Source organism: Mustela nigripes, chromosome 1 (assembly GCF_022355385.1).
Source record: "Mustela nigripes isolate SB6536 chromosome 1, MUSNIG.SB6536, whole genome shotgun sequence".
In the NCBI taxonomy this organism is placed as follows: domain Eukaryota; kingdom Metazoa; phylum Chordata; class Mammalia; order Carnivora; family Mustelidae; genus Mustela; species Mustela nigripes.
The window spans coordinates 242,313,123-242,333,427 of NC_081557.1; the positions used below are offsets into that span (position 1 = coordinate 242,313,123).

Genomic DNA, 20,305 nt, shown 5'->3' on the forward strand with positions numbered 1-20,305 from the left:
AAAGCCCAGCAGAACTTCCTTCTCCCCTCAGGAGTATGGCGGCTGCAGTCACGCTCTGATTTACCTCCATGCCCTAATTCAGAACTCCACTACTCCTTCACCACAGGGCGGTGACAGTGGGAGGGTGGCACCCTCCATAAATGACTAAAGAGCCATGGGCACTGAATGCTGAAACTCCGAGTTGAATGCCCTCGAAAGTTCTGAAGCAGCTACCTGTGAAGCTTTCAAGGTGTAACCGAGTGTAGGCAAATTTTCTGAGGGGATGTATTTTATTTCCTCAGCTGACCAAACCACATGGGTGTTAAAGTATGCTCCTGAGGAAAGCCTCTATCTTCCTTAATAAACTCTCAACCCTTAGGACGTGCTATATACCTTGCAGAACAGTAATACCTCGTTTGTTCAGTCGCTGACTAGGAAAATTTACTCCTTCCAATTCAATTCAACCGATGCGGCACCATCTCTTACTGTTTAAAGTACAACGCTCCATGCGCTGGGTGCAATGAAGGAACATAATGGCGAGCCAGTGGTGGCCCACCGCTGGGGGGGAGGCACATGCAGAATTTTAATAATATCCCATGGGCCGTATTGGGAGGTAAGGAAAAGATTCTAACACATTTCCCATAAATTGGATATAATTCTATTGAACCTACTGTGAGTGCTCTATAAATTATTCCTTCCTAACTCCACAGCAATACGGCCGAATGTAAGGCTACATCCTATGAAAATCTTTTTCATGTACAATCATATGCTACAGGTTTTTCTGAAGAGAGAATTCCAAATTATAAAAACAATACATAAATAGAGGTGGGGGCATATATGAACAAATAATTTCGAGGAAATACCAAGTTAAGTAAAGTGAGTAAATCATTTATAAAAGTACAGCATTTCTCAAAACTTACAATGTGTGAATGTGTATTGTAACTCTCTAAAAAGTAGTTCTGATAGCATTTCTCAAACTTGCTTATTTCTCAAGCAATTTTCAGGGCTTGGGTACTATGGAACACCAGTTTGGGAAACACCCATCTGAAATATTACCATAATATAATGCCTTTCAAAACTTATGATAAATAAGTATCCTAACCCTCACATGGAAGAAGTGTTCTACCTGGCAAACAGACCATAAGAACCTTTCAATTAAGGTTGACAATTAAGAGCTCTCATACAGCCTTCGCAGCAACTATGGGGAGTAAAACACAGCTTTACCCATGGTAAGATGGGATCATATTACCATTGATGGTTTTGCTGATCATATAACCAGTAAAAAGCAATTACAACATAATTGCATGTGGCTCTGCTTTGGAGGCAAATCCTGCAATATATTACTGAAGCTTATTTTTCCTTACCCATTGTACAAGCACGGAACAACTTGAAAGCTTATATATATATTTATACACACACACACACACACACACAGGACACTATGTATGTGTGTGTATGCATATACACACACACCATTCTGTCCGATATATATATCGGACAGAATGTTGATGTCCTCCCAAAATGTGTATGTTAAGTCTTAACCTTCAAATAACCCTCAAATATTTGGAGAAAGGACCTGTAAGGAGGTGACAAAGTTAAATGCGGCCCTAACGGTGAGGCCCTAATCTAACAGTACCCTTTTAAGAAGGGGGGAGACCCTCTCCCTCCCCCTTTCTCCCTCCCTCCTTACCTCCCTCCCTGCCTCCAAAGAGGTCAAGTGAGCACTGAGGAAGATGGAAGCTGCCTAGCAGCCCAGAAAAGAACTCTCACCGGAAACTGAGCCTCGTTGACCTTGACCTTAGACTCCCGGGCCTCCAGAACCTTAGGAGAATAAATTTCTCCTGTTTAAATCATGCAGTCTGGGGTATTTTAGACCGCAGCCCAAGGAGTTTAGGACAGCATTTTACATACCACCGACCAATTCAATCAAAACAACTGACCAAATCCACAGTAAAGAATTTGACGATGTTTAATGTCTGAATCTCTCAATCCACGCATTGAAAGTAGTTAGCACCATGGACGATGTATCACCCCGTTTAGAGAAAGCGTAAGCAGACAAGGGGCTTTGCATGCTGTGTCAGGAATGTCAAGGATCCGGAGGGTGAAACATCTGCCTACTGACCTGGTCTTTAAAACACACACACACACACACACACACTGACCTTTAGACTCATTAAGCTTTCAAAACAAAAATAAAAGCCTCACCCAAACAAAATAAACAAAAAGCCTCCCTCCAACTTTAAGCCACTTGATGCAAAACACGTTCCCACTGCGACCTTCCCACTGCGACCTACGGGAATCGCGCCTTTGAAAGGGCCGCAAACACACCCACCGCCCACGTTTGCCGGCGTGGGGAAGGCAAACTACCAGAAGTCCACGCCCCCGCCCTCCGGAGGTCAGGGTCTGTCCTCGGTTTCCGGGCCCCAGCCCGGGTCGCCCCCACCCCCACCCCCTCCACCCCGCTCCGCCCTCCGCCCCGCCCCCACCGGCCCCCACGCCCCGCGCCTACTGCAGTGGGCCTCGTCGCTCCAGTCGTCGCAGTCGTTGTGCCCGTTGCACCGCAGCTTCCCGGGCACGCAGAGGCCGCTGGCGCACAGAAAGCTCTCGCCGCCCCCGCAGAGCGCTGGAAGAGAAGGCAGGGAGACCCGGTCAGAAGCAGCCCTTTTCCTCTAGACGTCCGGAGAAACAGAGAACAGCGAGAACACCCTCCTTGCTCTTCAAGATTTGCTTCCCAGTCCCCTCGCCGTTTTCTCGGGCCCCCTAGGACCTTAATCATGAAATTTACCTGGAAAGCCTACAAAGTGTGTCTGCCAGAGAAAAGCAAAAGAAAACTGCCCAGGAGGCTTGCAGCGCGAGAGGTTCCCAGGCTCAGAGCAGAGGACGGGAGCCTTGTCAATTGCACAACTCAGGGGGGCGTGGGGGCACACCAAATTGAGTATTTTATTTAATAACTGCAAATTATTTAAAAACGAAGTGCTATTAATTGAACAAACAAACAAAACCCCAAATCCTATCCGTCTAGAAAGCTATTCAAAGTTGCACAGAAAAAGTTATAGAAGGGAAGGGAAAAGAAAAACTGTAGGCCCAAACCTCTGATAATCAAACAGGGCTTGAACTCACCTTTGTTCCTTTGTTTTGTCTTAGATTCCACATGTAAGTGAGATCGTACAGTATTTGTCTTTCTCTGTCTGATTTATTTCACTTAGCAACTTAGCATATTATCCTCCATGATGTTACAAATGACAGGATCTCATTTTTATTCTCATTTTTATTATTCTTTTGGCTGAGTAGTATTCTTTTGTATCACATTGTCTTTACCCTTTCATCTTTCCATAGCCACTTAGGTTGTTTACCTACCTTGGCTTTTGTAAATAATGCTGCAGTGAACCCAGGGGTGAATATATCTTTTCAGTTTAGTGTTTTCCTTCTCTTCAGATAAAGATCCAGAAGTGGAATTACTAGATCTAATGGTAGCTCTATCTTTAATTTTTTGAGGAGTTTCTATATTATTTTCCATAGTGGTTGCAACAATTTACATTCCCACTGGAAGTGCAGGAGGGTTTCCTTTTCTCCACATTTTTGCCAATAGTTGTTATTTATTCTTTGTGATACTGGCCATTGTAACCAGGTGGTGGTACTTCACTGTGCTTTCGATTTGCATTTCCTTGATGATTTATATGTTGACTATCTTTTCATGTGATTTCGGCCATCTGTATGCCTTCGTTGGAAAAATACCTATTCAGATCCTCTGCTCATTTTAAAAAATCAGATTGTGTTTTATTGTTATATGAGTTCTTCATACCCCTTACGGGATGTCTGAGTTCTTCATACTCCTTATGGGATATAGAGTTGTATGAGTTCTTCATACCCCTTATGGGATGTATAATTTGCAAATATCTTCTCCCATTCAGTAGGTTGCCTTTTTGTTTTGTTGACAGTTTCCTTCACTGTGCAGAAGCTTTTTAGTCTGAAGTAGTCCCACTTGTTTAGCTTTGCTCTTGTTGTCTTTGCTTTTGGAGTTTGATCCAAAAATTCATCACTAAGACTGATGTCCAGGAGCTTGCCATCTATGTTTTCTTCTATAAATGTTATGGCTTCAGGTCTTACATTCAAGTCTTTAATCCATTTCTGAGTGCATTTTTGTGTAGGCTATAAGACAGTGGTCCAGTTTCGTTCTTTAGCATATGTCTGTATGGTTTTCCCAACACCATTTGTTAAAGAGGCCATCCTTCCGCCATTGTTTATTCTTGCCTCCTTTGTTGTAAACTACTTGACCATAGATACATGGGTTTATTTCTGGGCTCTGTTTTATTCCATTGATCCATGTGTCTGTTTTTATGATTTCCATAGCTTTATAAAATAGCTTGAAATCAGGGCGTGTGATAGCTCCAAAGGTTACTTTGGCTATTTGGGAAATTCTGTGGTTAAAATTTTAGGATTGTCCTATTTCTGTGAAAAATGTCATGAATATTTGCAGCTATGTTTATCAGAGATACTGGCCTATAGTTTTTCTTCTCCATTCCCTTCCTTCCCTTCTCTCCCCCACTCCTCCGCCCTTCCCTACCTCTCTTTCTTGTGGTGTCCTTGTCTAGTTTTGGTAGCAGGGTAATGCTGGCCTTGTAAAATGAGTTTGGAAGTGTTCTTTCCTCTTCGATTTTTAAGAAGTTTGAGAATAATAGGTATTAAATCCTTAAATGTTTGGTAGAATTCACCAGTGAAGCCATCTAATCCTAGACGTCCATTTGTTGTTGGGAGGTTTTCGATTACTGATTCATCTTTCTTATAATTGGTCTATTCAGACTTTTTACTTCACTAATCAATCTTGGAAGATTGTTTAGGAATTTACCCATTTCTTTTAGGTTGTCCAATTTGCTGGCATATACTTGTTTATAGTTTCTTGAGGTCCTTTATATTCCTGTAGCATCAGTGGTAACTTCTCCACTTCCATTTCTGATTTTATTTATTTAAGCCCTTTCTTTTTCTTGGTGAGGATAAAGATTTTTCAATGTTGTTTATTTATCAAAGATCAAGCTCTTAGTTTCACTCATCTTCTCTGTTATTTTTTGTCTCTGTTTTGCTTATTTCTGCTTTGATCTTTGTTCCTTCCTTCCTTCTACTAACTTTGAGCTTTTTTCTTTTTCTAGTTTTTAGGTGTAAGTTTAGATTGTTATTTGGGATTTTTCTTGTTGCCTGAAGTAGGCCTGCATTGCTATGAACCTCCTTCTTAGAAAACACACACACACACACACACGTATACATATATCAAGTTATTTAATCACATATATGTGACTTCTCCAGTTTTCTTATTTGATTTCTAGTTTCACACTGTTGTAGTCAGGAAAGATGCTTGATATGATTTCAGTCTTCTTAGATTTATTAAGACTTGTTTTTTGGCCTAACATATAATCTATCCTGGAGAGTGTTCCATATGCATTTGAGAAAAATATGTATTTTGCTGCTTTTGGATGGAATGTCCTGTAAGTATCTATTAAGTCCATCTGGTCTCATGTATCATTTAAGGCCAGTGTTTCTTTATTGATTTTTTTTTTTTGTCTAGATAATCTATCCATTGATACCAATGGGGCAGTAAAAGCCCCTACTACCAACATTGCCCAAGGGTACCCTTTATTCCGCATCCTCACCAACATTTGTTATTTCTTGTCTTTTTGATAATACCCTTTTGGCGGGGTGGTAGGGGAGAGTGGGGAGGGGAAGAAGGAGAAAGAGAGGGAGAATCCCAAGTAGGCCCAGCAGATCCTGATGCACAAGGCTCGATCTCACAACCCTGAGATCATGACCTGCGCTGAAATCAAGAGTCAGGTGCTTCACTGACTGCACCACCCAGATGCCCCTTAATAACAGCTGTTCTAACAGATGTGAGGTGATATCTCATTGTGCTTCTGATTTGCATCTCCCTGATGATTAATGGTTTTGAGCATTTTTCATGGATGTGTTGGCCATCTGTATGTCTTTGGGAAAATGTCTATTCAGATTTTCTATCCATTTTTTAAAAATTTACTTATTTTTTATTATATTCAGTTAACCACTGTATAGCACATAATCAGTTTCTGATGCAGTGTTCAATGATTCATTAGTTAAGTATAACACCCAGTGCTCATCACAGCACATGTCCTCCTCAGTACCCATCATCCTGTTATGCCCTCCCCTCACCCCTTCCCTCTGAAACCCCCAGATTGTTTCTCAGGGTCCATAGTCTCTCAAGGTTCATCTCCCTCTCTGATTTCAATCCATTTTCAATTAATTAATCATTTTTAATTTCAGTATAATTAACATATCATTAATTAATTATACTAGTTTCAGCTACATTAGTTACATTCAGTTACATTAGTTTCAGTTATATTAGTTTCAGATCCAACAATTCTATACATTACTGAGTGCTCATCCTAAGTGTACTGTTCATCTCCTTCTTCTATTTCACCCATCCTCCCCCATCTCCTTTTTATTCTCCACATTTAAGAGTGATTTTTGGGGGGCACCTGGGTGGCTCAGTGGGTTAAGCCTCTGCCTTCAGCTCAGGTCATAATCTCAGGGTCTTGGGATCGTGCCCCACATCGGGCTCTCTGCTGAGTGGGGAGTCTGCTCCCCCCGCCACCGCCTGCCTCTCTGCCTGCTTGTGATCTCTCTCTCTCTCTGTCAAATAAATAAATAAAATCTTTAAAAAAGTGATTTTTTGTTTGTCTCTTTTTTTCTTTGTTTTGTTTCTTAGTTTCCACATATGAGTGAAATCATATGGTATTTGTCTTTCTCTGTCTGACTTGTTTCACTTAGCATTATACTTTCTAGGTCCATCCATTTTGTTGTAAATAGTAAGACTTCTATTGTGTAGATATACCACCTCATTTGTAACCATTCATCTGTGTAGGACACTTCATTGCTTCCCTTTCTTGGCTATTGTAAATAATGTTGCACGGGGGTGCATGTATCTAGCATGCCAAGAACTGTCTCTCCAATAGTTATAGTCCTATGGTACCCAGGAATGCCCCCCCCTCACCACAGTATGATTAAGGAGCATCCCCTATGTGGACTGTGTATGCCTGCTGGCTTCAGCAAGGCAGTGGAAAAGTGTAGGGTGGGGGCATGAGGAAGAGCTTGGGGCTGGGGCATGCCACAGGCTTTCATGATGTTTTATTTTTTTAATCTGGAAAAGAAGTTAATTTTTTCATGGGTTCTCAATTTAGAGTAACAGTAAATAAACACAACCCTTGAAGACTTCTTTCTTGTCTCCATTCCTCCACACAACTGACTTGTGTGATCAGTCCTGCTCACTGTCACCACTCACTGAACGATGTATTCTTTGATGAAATGAACCCTGTTGACTAATTAAAGAGAACCAGGAAACAGAGAACATTTTAACTCAGAATTAGAAATATGGAAAAGTACAGACTGAATGCTCCAGGCAGTGAAGCCCAGGTCTGTCACATTTCTCTTGTTCTTGGGCCCTAGGAGAGTGGTGGGCACTCAGGAGACTCTTCGTTAATAGATGGGGAAAAGTCAACTTAATCCCAATAAAGCACCATATACTGCCAAAAAACAAAGAAAAATGCAATTAACGAATTATTTTCCAATGTTATCAAGGAAATCAGAATTTTGATTTGCTGAACATTAAGTAGTAGTTGATTTAGTTAAGATTCTTATGATAGTACTTCATGTGTAATCATTGTAAAATCAACAACAAATGTCTGTTTTCCATCACATGCTACCATTTCAGTATTGATACAAAGGACATCTATGAACTTCAACTGCCAAAATATGAAACACATTTATATTTCAAATAGTCTTAGAAGAATCAGCACAGGACCGCATTCCTATACCTACAAAAACAGACTTCTAAAAAGGGACACAGGAAACCAGATATAAAATGAAAATCCAAACACTAAGATTTTATTGGCCAATCTATACAATATCCTCTCTCTAGGGTTGAGGGAAAATTTGCAAGGCATAAGTGTTTATCCTGTTGTTGAGATTGTTTCTGTGTTATATTAGAGAGTGCAGAAATTCCATCTGTCTGCATTTCAGCAGCTGCAATTCTTCAGAAGAATTATTGCATTCCCCACCTTATGGCTCTGATAATTCCTTGAGAAATGTAGCTGAAAGTTCAACATTACCTAGCTCCTAACATCTAGGTTTCATCTTTAAGACCCCATATATTCTACTCCAGTAAAGCCATTTCTTGCATATGATTATATCAAATCTGGATCAAATTTAAAACAGATTGCTTGCATTGTTCTGATTATTGAGATCCCACTGTCTTGGCGGATCGCGCAGAAACTGACTTCTTTTGTGGGGTTCCTCAGTGGGAGACATGGCTGCCCTTGGTTTTAGGACATTGTAGATTTTTTTCTTAGTCTCCCTTTAGAAGTTCATTGTTTCGTGAATTAATAGTATTTCTGTAAACTTAGAATAACTTTTGTATACTTTGTTTGATGTCTCCTTAACTTGTACTCGGAATTTCCACTTTCTCTGTGTGAAACTGTTCAGCTAGCCAAGTACTTCAACCACATCTTATTTGGAGTTTCCAAAGAGCCCCCCATAAAGTAGACAGGCCGGCATTCTACCACAACTTCCTTAGGGGGAATGATGATTTACAAATACAGAAACTGGAGTGTCGTGTGGTTAAGACAACAATTGCGCAAAGTCATATATGTAGCCATATAGACACAGATTGATGAAGTCTGAGCTTTAGTCCAAGCCCTTCACACCACACCCATGCCCTGTTTCTTGTCCAGGCCGGTTATGTAGTCACCTGATTTGTGGTCAGTTCAAAGGCATCAGCTTCAAGCAAAAGTTCAAGTTTGTCTTTATTTTTCAGGTGATTTGGACCAGATGAGATGACATTCCATCTCACCTCTGGGTTTTTAGGAGAACATTCTGAGAGCTCATAAGTTTCTGTACATATTTTTCAATCATAAATTTCACATTCTTACAACAATCATTTTCATTCAAACAGCCTTTTGACTTAGTCCTTAAGGTGACAAAGGGAGATTCTTTGAGGAGAAGTCATGTTATATAATTTTGATACCATTTCCACCAACATCCTCTATAATTCTAAGAGGTACATGTTGGACTTTAAACTGATGGCGGATTGATCAGTGGAAGATTCATTGGTTAACTGAACGAATAGTTACTGGGTGTCTATGATGTGCTAGGCATTATCCCAGCACCTAGAGATACATCAGTGAAGAAAACAAAAATATTCCCCTGCCTTTGTGTAGCATATATTCTACGGATTGTCATCTGATAAAGATACTTTTACCAAGTAAAGATACTTTACCACCAAAGCTGACTTCCATTTGCCTATGTGGCACCTGATTGATATTAATGCAATGATAGCAGCATACAAAGGTATATTGCCCAAAACACTAGTTTACATTTCCAGATGATGGGAATAATTTTAAATCACTTGGATTTCAGAAGTCTCTGGATTCTAAAGAGTATATACCTATGAGGATGACCAGGTCTTTTTAGTATTTTGGTTTCTGATAACAGACTGCTGAAATAACATCCATATCCTGAAGTGACCTTTAGAGTTTCTCCAACTGCTTCCACCCTCTCATATTCTTTCTGCCTGTGTATTATGGGCAGCATTTATATTGGCAAATGCTCTCAATACTCTGATTGTTAGTTTTTGGAGTCCCTTTCAGAAACGGCCTACCAATCACAGCTTGTATAATGTCCTCATTCACCAGTCTTTGAGCCTTTGTATAAAGTCTGGAGCTCAAGTTCAACGCTGCCTCTGAAGAGAAAGCTGACCTGGCATAGACTGTTATCACCTGAGTCTATACTAAGAGTCTTTTAGCTCTTCATTCTACAGGCTGCTTTTTTAAGCAGATTTCTACAGAATTTCTACAGAAGTTCAGTTACTGTCAACCACTATTGCTCTTTTCTTTTACAAAGCTATTTGACTATATCTCATGTAGCATACGTATAATATTTTATAGCAGCTAATACAAAAATTCCTCTTGGGGAGAGCACTGTATCTTTGGGTTAATAAAAGGACTGGGGTGAAAAATGAGAGATGAGAAAGGAGAAAGAAAATCCAAAGATACACTCAAATAAGCAAACTTGGCTTCTCCTGCCTTCCAAGCCACACTCACTAGGACAATCTTCACTTTGTTAATCATTAAAATGTTTGGGGTAGGTATGCATGGGTATCAGAGAACTCTGTGTATGAAGGGGTAAAGGAACCCCATGGGGAGAATGAGGGGCCAGTGCTGCTGCTGGGTACTGTCTTGGGGGAGAGATAGATTAAAAAAAAAAAAAAAAAGTTTGTTGAGTCTCCCTGAGAGCACAGTACAGAGAAGACCCTTTACAAAACAGAAATCTCTAAAGGGATATTTCAAGTTGTTTTCTGTGGAATGGGAAGTGTATTTCTTCCTCCATCTGCCATGTGGAATTAACAAAGCTTATGTTGTTCTCTAATTCTTTAGCTCAATTATTTTTCACTTATTAAGCCAAGTTGGTCCCTTTGCAGGAGCTTGGGACACATCATTGAGTAGAGAGTAGATCCCTTTCTCTGTGGGGGTTATATTCTAGGGAGACAAATATCAATAAACATAATAAAATAAAAAGTTATTTTTATAATAAATAATGAGGCAATACATTTTATTTTGAAGACAGTCAACAAATTAAGAGGAGGTGGGGTAGGACAGGTCCCACTATTAATTAGGGTACGAAGGGCAACCCTCATTGGAAGTTGACATTAAAGCAACAACTTGAAAGAGGTGAGGGAGTTAACCAACTCTCAGGGGAAGATTTCAGCAGAAGGAAGTCCAAACACAAAGAATCTCAGGCAGGAGCATGTCTGGCGGGGGTGTGGGGAACAGCAAAGTAACCTGTGTGGCCTCAGTAGAGCAAGTGAGGGATAATACAGAAAGAGATGAAGCAGAGTGGAAGGGAAGGGTCAACCACCTGGGGCTCTGCAAGGACTTTGTAACTTAGATAAAAATAAAGTCATTACAAAGTTCAGTAAAAAGTGGCACGATCTGACTTGGGTTTTTAAGTGTCTTTCTCTTTTGTGTTGAAAATACTCCGGAGGAGCAAAGAAAGCAGTGGGAACTAGTGTTAGGAATCCACTGAAGTTATCCACAGAGAGTGATGGCAGTTTGGAGAGAGCAGCTGCCAAGGTGCCAAGACATGACTGGATGCTGACTGTATTTTCAACGTAGAGCCTGGAGGGTTTCCCAGCCCATTGGATGAGAGTTGTGAGGGGAAGACAAGAGCCAATGAGGACTTTAAGTTTCCAGCCCACCAGATGACTGGAATTGCCAATTCCTGAAGTGGAGAAGCCAACTGGAGGAGAGAAACCATGGGGGAAAAAATCAGGACTAGCATTTTGGACATGTTGCCTCTGACATACACAGTAGACCCCCAAGTAGGATGTTGAGTAGACAACTGGATATATAAGTTCAAGTCTGAGAAACAGGATAGGATTGTAAATATAAATATGTGAGTTGTCAGCATATCAATTTAATGCCAGTGTGTCTGGATGAGATTTTGGCATTGTTAAGTCACTGGGACTCTGGTAAGAGTGGTTTCAATGAGGAGGATGGAAGTCTCACTGCACTATGTTGAAGAAAGAATAAAAGGAGAGGAAGTAGTGCAGAAAGGAAGGACAACTTTTTTGCTGCAGAAGAGAACAAAGAAATAGGTGATATAAGAAGGAAGGTAGGGTTTCTTAAAAAGCATTTTTATAAACGATTTTGCATGAGTGCATTCTTTGGGGGGAGCAGAGTGGTACTGAGTTCTGTATACAGGTTGGCTTGGATCAAATAAATAATGATCAGTCTGGAAGACACAGGAGGCCAGGGTGGGGAATCATCAACATCAGGAACATAGTTACAATCTAAAATTGAAGCCAGTCTTGTAGCTATCAGTTCCTCTAATCCAATCACTAAAAACGTGGCTTCCTCAGAAAACGTATTTATCTTCTGAGGCGAGAAATCCTCTCATTCTCTTCTTTACCCTCTTTAACATCTATTAGGCATCCATCAAACAGGGTGCATGGTGCTAAACTCTTCTAATACTGCTGATGCTCAAGACCATCAGAACTACAAACTGCTTAAAAAAAGACTTTCTTGGGGCGCCTGGGTGGCTCAGTGGGTTAAAGCCTCTGCCTTCAGCTCAGGCTCTGATCTCAGGGTCCTGGGATAGAGCCTCACATGGGGCTCTCTTCTCATCAGGGAGCCTGCTTCCCCCTCTCTCTCTGCCTGCCTCTCTGCCTACTTGTGATCTCTCTGTCAAATAAATAAATAAAACCTTTAAAAAAAAAAAAAGATTTTCTTGATGATTCACGATGCTTTATATTAGCAGAGGACATTTATTGCCTCTCTCTAGCTCTCTCTTCTAGAGTATAAGCTCCTTGAGAGAAAGCACTGTATCAGATTTCCTCACTGCTGCGTCCTGAGTCTAGAATGAGATATTTAATAGAATTAAATATTTATTAAATAGGGAGGCTTGGGTGACTAAGTCAGTTAAGTGTCTGGTTTTGGCTCAGGTTATGATCCCAGGGATCAATAAACATCTTACAGTTTTATTCTTTTAACTGGTAGGGAAATAAAGTGCTGATGAAATAACCTGCAGACAAGTCTGCCTTCTGGTGGCGTTTGCTTGTACGGTAGGACAAAGAACTGAAAGGATATTTCTACCTAAAATAATCTTCTCCAAAGCTTGTGGAGATGTGTCTAACATTCCCCCCAAAATCTATACCCACATTACTCATTTCTTAAGTTAAAATGGTGGTTTTCAGGGCTCCTGGGTGGCTTGGTCAGTTAACTGTCAGCCTTCGGATCAGGTCATGATACCAGGGGTCTGGGATCAAGTCCCGAATCAGGCTCCCTCCTCAGTGGGGAGTTTGCTTCTCCTTCTGCCCCTCCTCTTTGCTCATGCGCTTTCTCTCTCTCTCTCTCTCTCTCTCTCTCTCAGACACATGTGCTCTCTCTCTCCAATAAATAAAATCTTCTAATAACAAAATAAAAATTAAAATTAAATAAAATAAATAAGATAAAATAAAATAAAATGGTGGTTTTCAGATGAACCCAAGGATGCCAAAAAAAGGGGCTTTGGGGTCACGACATGGGTTCAAGAGGTGTCTTCAGCCCCCTACTCCACTTCAGTCAGGGAGCTCCATTCTGGTCTACTTTCCATATGTCAGTCCATTGGAAATGGGCTTTTGCTGTTGAAAACAAGTTTGAAAACCCTTCACCCTTAAGATTTTAAATGTTTAAAGCCTGAGAGAGATTATACTTTAATTCACTTTTTTTTGGCTATGAATACTTAGTTCTAAATTTAATTATAGGCTGTTGAGCTCATTATATTTAGACTTGAAAGAATGGGCTATCAGAGAGAGAAGTATCTTTTGTGGTGGGAGTTGGGAGTTCAGGAAAGTTACAAAACGTGGGAAGTGAGAGTAAGAAGTGAGACCTGGAAGCACAGGTGTGCCCAGAATGGTCCTGCCCGGAGGCGCAGCGGGCGAGCGTCTAGCTCCGTCACACTACGGTGCAAGAAATGCCACATCACTTTAGTTTTCTAAATCAGATTGATTCATACTTCCCTACTGAAAAAAGTGATAGAAAATATTATTTAGTTATGTTTTGCAGGGGTTTCAGCCTCCTTAGGACAGTGCAAGGATCCAAGGGACTTACTGGGACCTAGAAGAGCCCAAGAAAGGACTCCAGCTTTCAATTCCTCTGAGAGCTGCTGAGGGGCACATGGTTCTAAGTCCTTGGGGTTTACCCTAGATAGAGCTCTCCATTATGTCTGACCCATACCAGAGTTCAGGGTCATGGTCACCAGGGTCAAGCTTACCGGCTGCCCCATACCAACATTTCCCTCCGAGATCCTGTTCCCCTAAGCAAGCAATCACCAGTCCTTGCTCCATGAGGAACATGGCCAAACTCAGCCACTCCTCCCACCTCAAGCCTAGGGTAACGTCTCCTACATCCCCGACCTCCCCCTCTACCCACCCCCTCCAAACATTCTCCTGCCATGCCACCCGACACCAGGTGATGCCACATGATCTCTGCTCAGCCCTTCCTTCCTCGATGCTGGTCTCTCTCTTCTGAAAATGCAGAAACGATAACACATCTTTTTTGTTTTCCTAACAGATTGCTCTACTAGACATTTTCATTCATTACCGAGGAAGCAAAGGACTCTATAGCACCTTTGAAGGTACAGGTCTTTGTTCCAAAGCAGTATATGGTGACTAGTCATTAAATGCCAGTAGAATAAATGCACTTAGAGAGTTCTTAACTTAGATATTCTAAAACTAGAACTACCATGGTGACTTCCTCTTTTATGATCTGTGGTGCCCATACCTTTGCTGCCAAGACCAGGTAAAACCAGTTCCTTCACTCACTACAACTCCAGGTCCCTCTGCCTGTTAGATAACATGTTGCAATTAGTAAGAAATTATCTCTGTTCAAAGAAAATTCAAGGGCGCCTGGGTGGCTCAGTGGGTTAAAGCCTCTGCCTTCAGCTCAGGTCATGGTCCCAGGGTCCTGGGATGGAGTCCCTCGTTGGGCTCTCTGCTCAGCAGGGAGACTGCTTCCTCCTGTCTCTCTGCCTGCCTCTCTGCCTACTTGTGATTTCTCTGTCAAATAAATAAATAAAATCTAAAAAAAAAAAAAAAAAAACCCTTTAAAAAAAAAAGAAAATTCAAAACAACTCCCCCAATTAAATATCCTCGACTAAGTTACTCCTTTTTTTGTCTTCTCTCTGAAAGAAAGCTATGCTTTCATTCAACGGAAACTTTGCCATCTGGCCTTCAGCTTAAAATCCTGAAAAATAAGAACTAAGTATATGTCTTCCTGTCCAACAGCATGATAGAGGACCTATCATTCTATAGAAAAACCAGTCCTTGTGAAATTATCTCAAAATCATCAGAAGGAAACAAAACTAGCCTTGTAACAGGTGGCACTCTGGTAGGAGAAAGAACATGAACAGAATTCGGAAAGCAGTTCCATGTCATCATTCAACGTCTCAAGTAAAATCACAGTATGAAATGCAGGCAGGCAAAGTCCTGCTCAGATGATTTTAAATTGAATGAGAGGAGAAAGTCAGAATAAGAAGCAGGATGGTAGCTTTACGATCAGAGATTGCCAGAAATAGACTGCCAAGCAGAAGTTTAAACAGAACTAAAAAAAAATATATAATATGTTAAAAATATAATATATTATATAATATTCCTTTTATATATTATAATTATATATAACATATAGTATAAATATTATATATTACATTTTACATATTACATATTTGTATTTTATATATAATATATATTATATTATATATATATTTTTATATGTATTATATATATATAGACACACATACACACATATATATTCACCATTCAGAAAGAAGGAAAGAAGGGGGGGAGAAAGGAAAAACTTCCAAGCAAGAATTATCAAATTAAAAGAGTATACTAGGGGCACCTGGATGGCTCAGTGGGTTAAGCCTCTGCTTCGGCTCAGGTCATGATCTCAGGGTCCTGGGATTGAGACCCGCATCAGGCTCTCTGCTTGGCAGGGAGCCTGCTTCCTCCTCTCTCTCTGCCTGCCTCTCTGTCTACTTGTGATCTGTCAAATAAATAAATAAAATCTTTAAAAAAATAATAATCCAGTTGAAAGGCTAGTCCATGTTATTTTTCTTACTTGTTGGGCTATGCAAATTGGACTGATTTCATTTTACAAGTTAAGAGTTCATGAATTTCATTTTCAATTCAAACCAAATTTACTTTTAATCCTAGTTTCTTTTATTTTGGCTCATTTTATATACTGACAGTCTAAAAGCTGGAATAAACTGTCCATGATGCAGTATTACATGGTCTGAGATCCAGCAACAGAATAAACGTATACATTTAGAATTTACTATAAAAAGAACTTAGAGAAAACATCTTTCAAGAACAGATTACAGTTCTGGCCTAATGTCTAAAAATTTACTACAAATTCTGTGAATTTGTATTCACCTATTCCCTATTGTTAGTATTCCAAGCATTATCATCTTTAAAAATTTGCTGATCTTCACGATACTGTAGGATCTCATCTGTCTTCCACATCAGCTAGCTTGGAGCTGGATGCTGAGATTCTGAAGCCCTAAGTTAGAGCTCTGCTGCAGGCCTTCTGTCATCTCCATCTTCTTTTTTTTCTTTCTTTCTTTCTTTTTTTTTTTAAAGATTTTATTTATTTATTTGACAGAGAGAGAGAGAACACAAGAAAGGGGAGTTGAAGAGGGAGAAGCAAGAAGCCCAATGTGGGTCTCAATCCCAAGACCCAGGGAACATGACCTGAGCCAAAGGCAGCTGCTTAATGACTGAGCCACCCAGGGGCCCCTCATCTCCCTCCTCTTAACTGATGGCAGCAAACCCCACTCATTCACTCTCACACAGCAGCAGCCCATGGGGACAGCACACGTATTCCATTGCTTGGGTCAAGGCAGAGGTGGGAAAGCCTAGATACATCCAATTATCTGACCCTCTAAGCTTAAACCACTCCCAAATTATCAGGAAGCTTCAGTCCTAAATGGTATTACGATTAGAAGAAAATAAGTTAATGGTGAGGAAATTAATTCATAAATACTCACTCTAATATCCATACTGATGGTGACTGGATCCACAGACCAGAAAAGTAATTACTCACAATAATATTCTGAGATATGAAAATAAAAGTAATCTTGGAGAAAAAGTATGAACCTGGATTTAAAGTAAGCCTTTTAGGATGCCTGGGTGGCTTAGCTGGTTAAGCAGCCTTTGGCTCAAGTCATGATCCCAGTGTCCTGGGATCAAGTCCCACATCAGGCTCCTTGCTCAGCAGGGAGCCTGCTTTTCTCTCTGCCTCTGCTTGCCACTCTGCTTGCTTATGCTCTCTCTGACAAATAAATAAATAAAATCTTATAAATAAATAAATAAATAAATAAATAAAATCAGCCTTTTGTGCTGGTTTGGGCAAGTTATTTAACCTTCCTGAGCTTCGGTCTCCTTTTATTGCATCAGTAATGGATATAAAGCAGCTGACACAGAATTGGGCAATGCCCTGTATGTTCTATTTACAAAGGCTGGGAAATGTGTAATTCACTCCTGAAAGATGGTCATGGCAAGGTATTAAAACACGCCTTGTGCTTAAAGGGTTAACAACCTGCAAATAACTAGACAGTCCCTTCCCCCAGCTTTCTGGCTATAGCACCAACTACTCAGACCTGGAAGGTGGGGGCACCGGAGTCTTTGTAAGAACCAAGATAACTGGAAAAGAGCCTGGCTCTGAAGAGATCAACACACACAGGAACCAATCTTACAGCATCTAGGGATAGAATTCCTAACTTTTCTTTGGCTCAGAGACAGGAAAGGAAGTCAATTGCTCCAGGAGAGTTGACTTTCACTGTTAAGTCATTTGTGTTCTGTTAAATGATTTACATACCGGCGAACACTGAGGTCCCTGAATTCTCTCTCCCAAGCTTCCTTTTCTACCACGGCATGACTTTCACAGCACGACCACATAAAATTTCTCCGAGTATCCCTAGTTACCGGGATTGTATATAACAAAGCCACACAGACTAAACCTAACATGGAGAAAAATCAACCTTGCCTAAAACTAAATATAAGCACAATTTAATTAACTTGCATTCCAGAGTTAGAGCGGCGAGCTTGCTGAGACTAGAAGACTGGGTACACAACACCCAAGGGGCTCAGAGGAAGGGGGGCAAAAAACCCTGCTAAAATTTTTTCCAAAATTTTCACAGTATTCGCGTTTCTTTGTACTGGTAAACAGGAGTAATGTCCTTGTGAACAAGACAGAATGATCCAGTCCCTGAGGACGGAATGAGCCCAGGCAAGAAGAGGTGAGTGGTTGAGTGAGGCTGAAGTTTCAGGAAAGACGCCCAGGGATTGGAAATGGATGGCAAATAATGCCAATAATTTAGCCCTAAGGCAAGGAGGGAAAGGTCTACTTTATCCCTGAGAGGAGGGAAGACATTTGGGCAGATAATGAAAAGTCAAAAACTATGCACCTATCACTATAAACTCTGAATATTGCAATCTGAGTAGTGATGTTGTCTCATTTAGACATATTCTACTGATCGATCTAATGTGCTTAAATTAACCCTGGGAAACTTTATGGCACAGGGGTTAGCTAATGGTAGATGGGTAGGGGGACCGAGCTCAGCAAAGGGGTGATTGATTCCACTGGGAAAAGGTCTATTTTCTCCCACTTGCCAAAAGGGTGTAGTTTCCAAGCAAAATCACAAGATGGCAGGCACACTCAGCACAGAGACCCTGGGCAATGGCTACAGGGAATGCCCCATATGTTCTCTGCTTTAAGGTCTCTGCCTGAGACCTTCAATCTTGGGAGGCTGTAAAGACACAGACGGAATTTCAGTGGCGAGGCTTTTCCAGAGGGCACCCCTTCTTGTGTCTTTAACCAGATAAATTTGAAATCATGAAATCCCACTTCTGCCAATGATTTCTTCAGAAAAATGAAAAGTCCTTCACAAACAACGCCTGCTTACATCTTCTGCGCATTTTTCTATTGGTTTTCTCTGGTGTCAGTTTATTGAGGCCTCCTTTTGTTGCCATTATTTTCCCCCAGATCATCATTTATTTGTCTTTTAAATGGCTAGTCTCTTTAGCTATACAAAAGTTTCACGTGTGAAGTCAAAAATCAGCCTTTACAAAATTTATATCTTTGTAAACCATACTGGTATATGTCATAGAACAGAAACTGTGAGGGCAGTAGTTTTTGTCTATTCGGTTTCCTGCCGAACCATGGGTGATGGAAGAATGATGGGCATATAGGTGAGTTAAGTAAACTTTGCATTCAACTCAGGGCTTTTCTAAAGAAGATGGAAAACATCACAGCCCAATTAAGAGATACATTCTGGCCAAATTATGCCAACAATAAGTCACAGAGATTAAAAAAAAAATAAAAAAACAGGTTGGGTTTCCTAACAGTCAAAATGGATTCTGACATGGCAACAGGGGGTAAGGTGGCAGACCGACTAATTTTTGTTAAAATAAGAAAGTTTCCCATATTGTTGAAATGGTCCTAAGCTGATCAGTATTTAACAGAAGAGAATAAAAGAATTCTGAGATGCTGTCCAGATTTAAGTGTCAGGAAAATGCCAAAGGGAGGAAATTCAGGGACTACTTTCAAGCCAGCACCTTTCCTAACACCAACCACCAGAGGGAGACCAGAACAGAGCCTACCATACATTTGCCTGAGGTGCCCAAGTGCACGACAGTACTTGAAAACAACTGTATTTTATGTGTTTGCAGTATTTATATTAAAATAAAGTCACCTTTTAATGTAATTTTCCATTTTAACCACAGATGCAAAAATACACATCCTTAGAGAACAATGCATTACGGAACACAAAGACGCACTTTGGGCGTTCACTTGGGAACTGGCTTTTCCATTCTCATAACAACCAATAGTTTTAGAAATCCAGTTTTCCCTCAGCCAGTTCTCTTTCAAGTGGATTTTTATACACTTTTAGAATTTTAATTTGTACATAATATGATTTTTCATGGAACTGAAATGGGTTTCTCAGCAGGTGATCTCATTATGAGATAATCTCATTATAAATGCCTGCTAGAATGAAGTCCAGATTGGAGGGAAAGGCCATAGTTCTAGAAAGGTACTTCTGAAATGTTAGAATCATAAGCTCCAAAGTCCTCTGTGCTAATAACTCTGAAGAAAACTGCCAATAGTATTAAGCAACTACCCTCCTAAGAAAATTTTGGGACAGCCATTCCAGGGCTGTTTACTACAAGGAGATAGAAAAATGAGGCCAAATAGTTTATAAAAATTGGCTTGATTTAAAGGGCTCCTGGGAGGTCTCTTTGCCTAAAATATTTCCCAGCTGAATTCCTCAGTTTGGATTTTACTCATTTAACTTAAGCCAAAAGCTGTAAGTTAAAGGGCAATTCCTGGGGACTTCTCATTTATTCAATCGCCAAGGATCCTGGAGGCTGTGTGCAGAAGGCCCTGTGCTGGACACGGCAGAAATTATAAGGCCGTACAGAGACCATGAACAATAAAGGCAAGAGCAATGATTAATACTTTTGGCAATGGCACTCTGTATATTTCTCTTTCTTTAAAAGATACTGGAAAATTGGGAAAGAGTGAAAAATAGGAAAGAGTGGAATTTTGAAAAATAGGAAATGAAAAATAGGAAAGAGTGAATCTAAAGACTGTGGATCTAGTAAGGATACTTGGGTAAAGGCCCTAGAGGACCAAGGGTCAAATGAGAAAAGGTGGTATCAATGAAGGGGACTTTTCTATGTCTGCTGCAGAATAGCATTCAGTCCCATAGCTTTTTC

At 40.5% G+C, this 20,305-nt stretch overlaps 1 protein-coding gene across 1 annotated transcript in view; it reads right to left on the reverse strand.

Annotated features, from left to right (window-relative positions):
• The window catches only part of CORIN (corin, serine peptidase), a 248,162-nt gene that overhangs the window by 88,016 nt on the left and 139,841 nt on the right, over positions 1–20,305 (reverse strand). Inside the window, exon 6 of the mRNA XM_059383438.1 lies at positions 2,489–2,602. Within this exon, the coding sequence (XP_059239421.1) occupies positions 2,489–2,602 (114 nt within the window). The remainder of the gene's footprint in view (positions 1–2,488; positions 2,603–20,305) is intronic.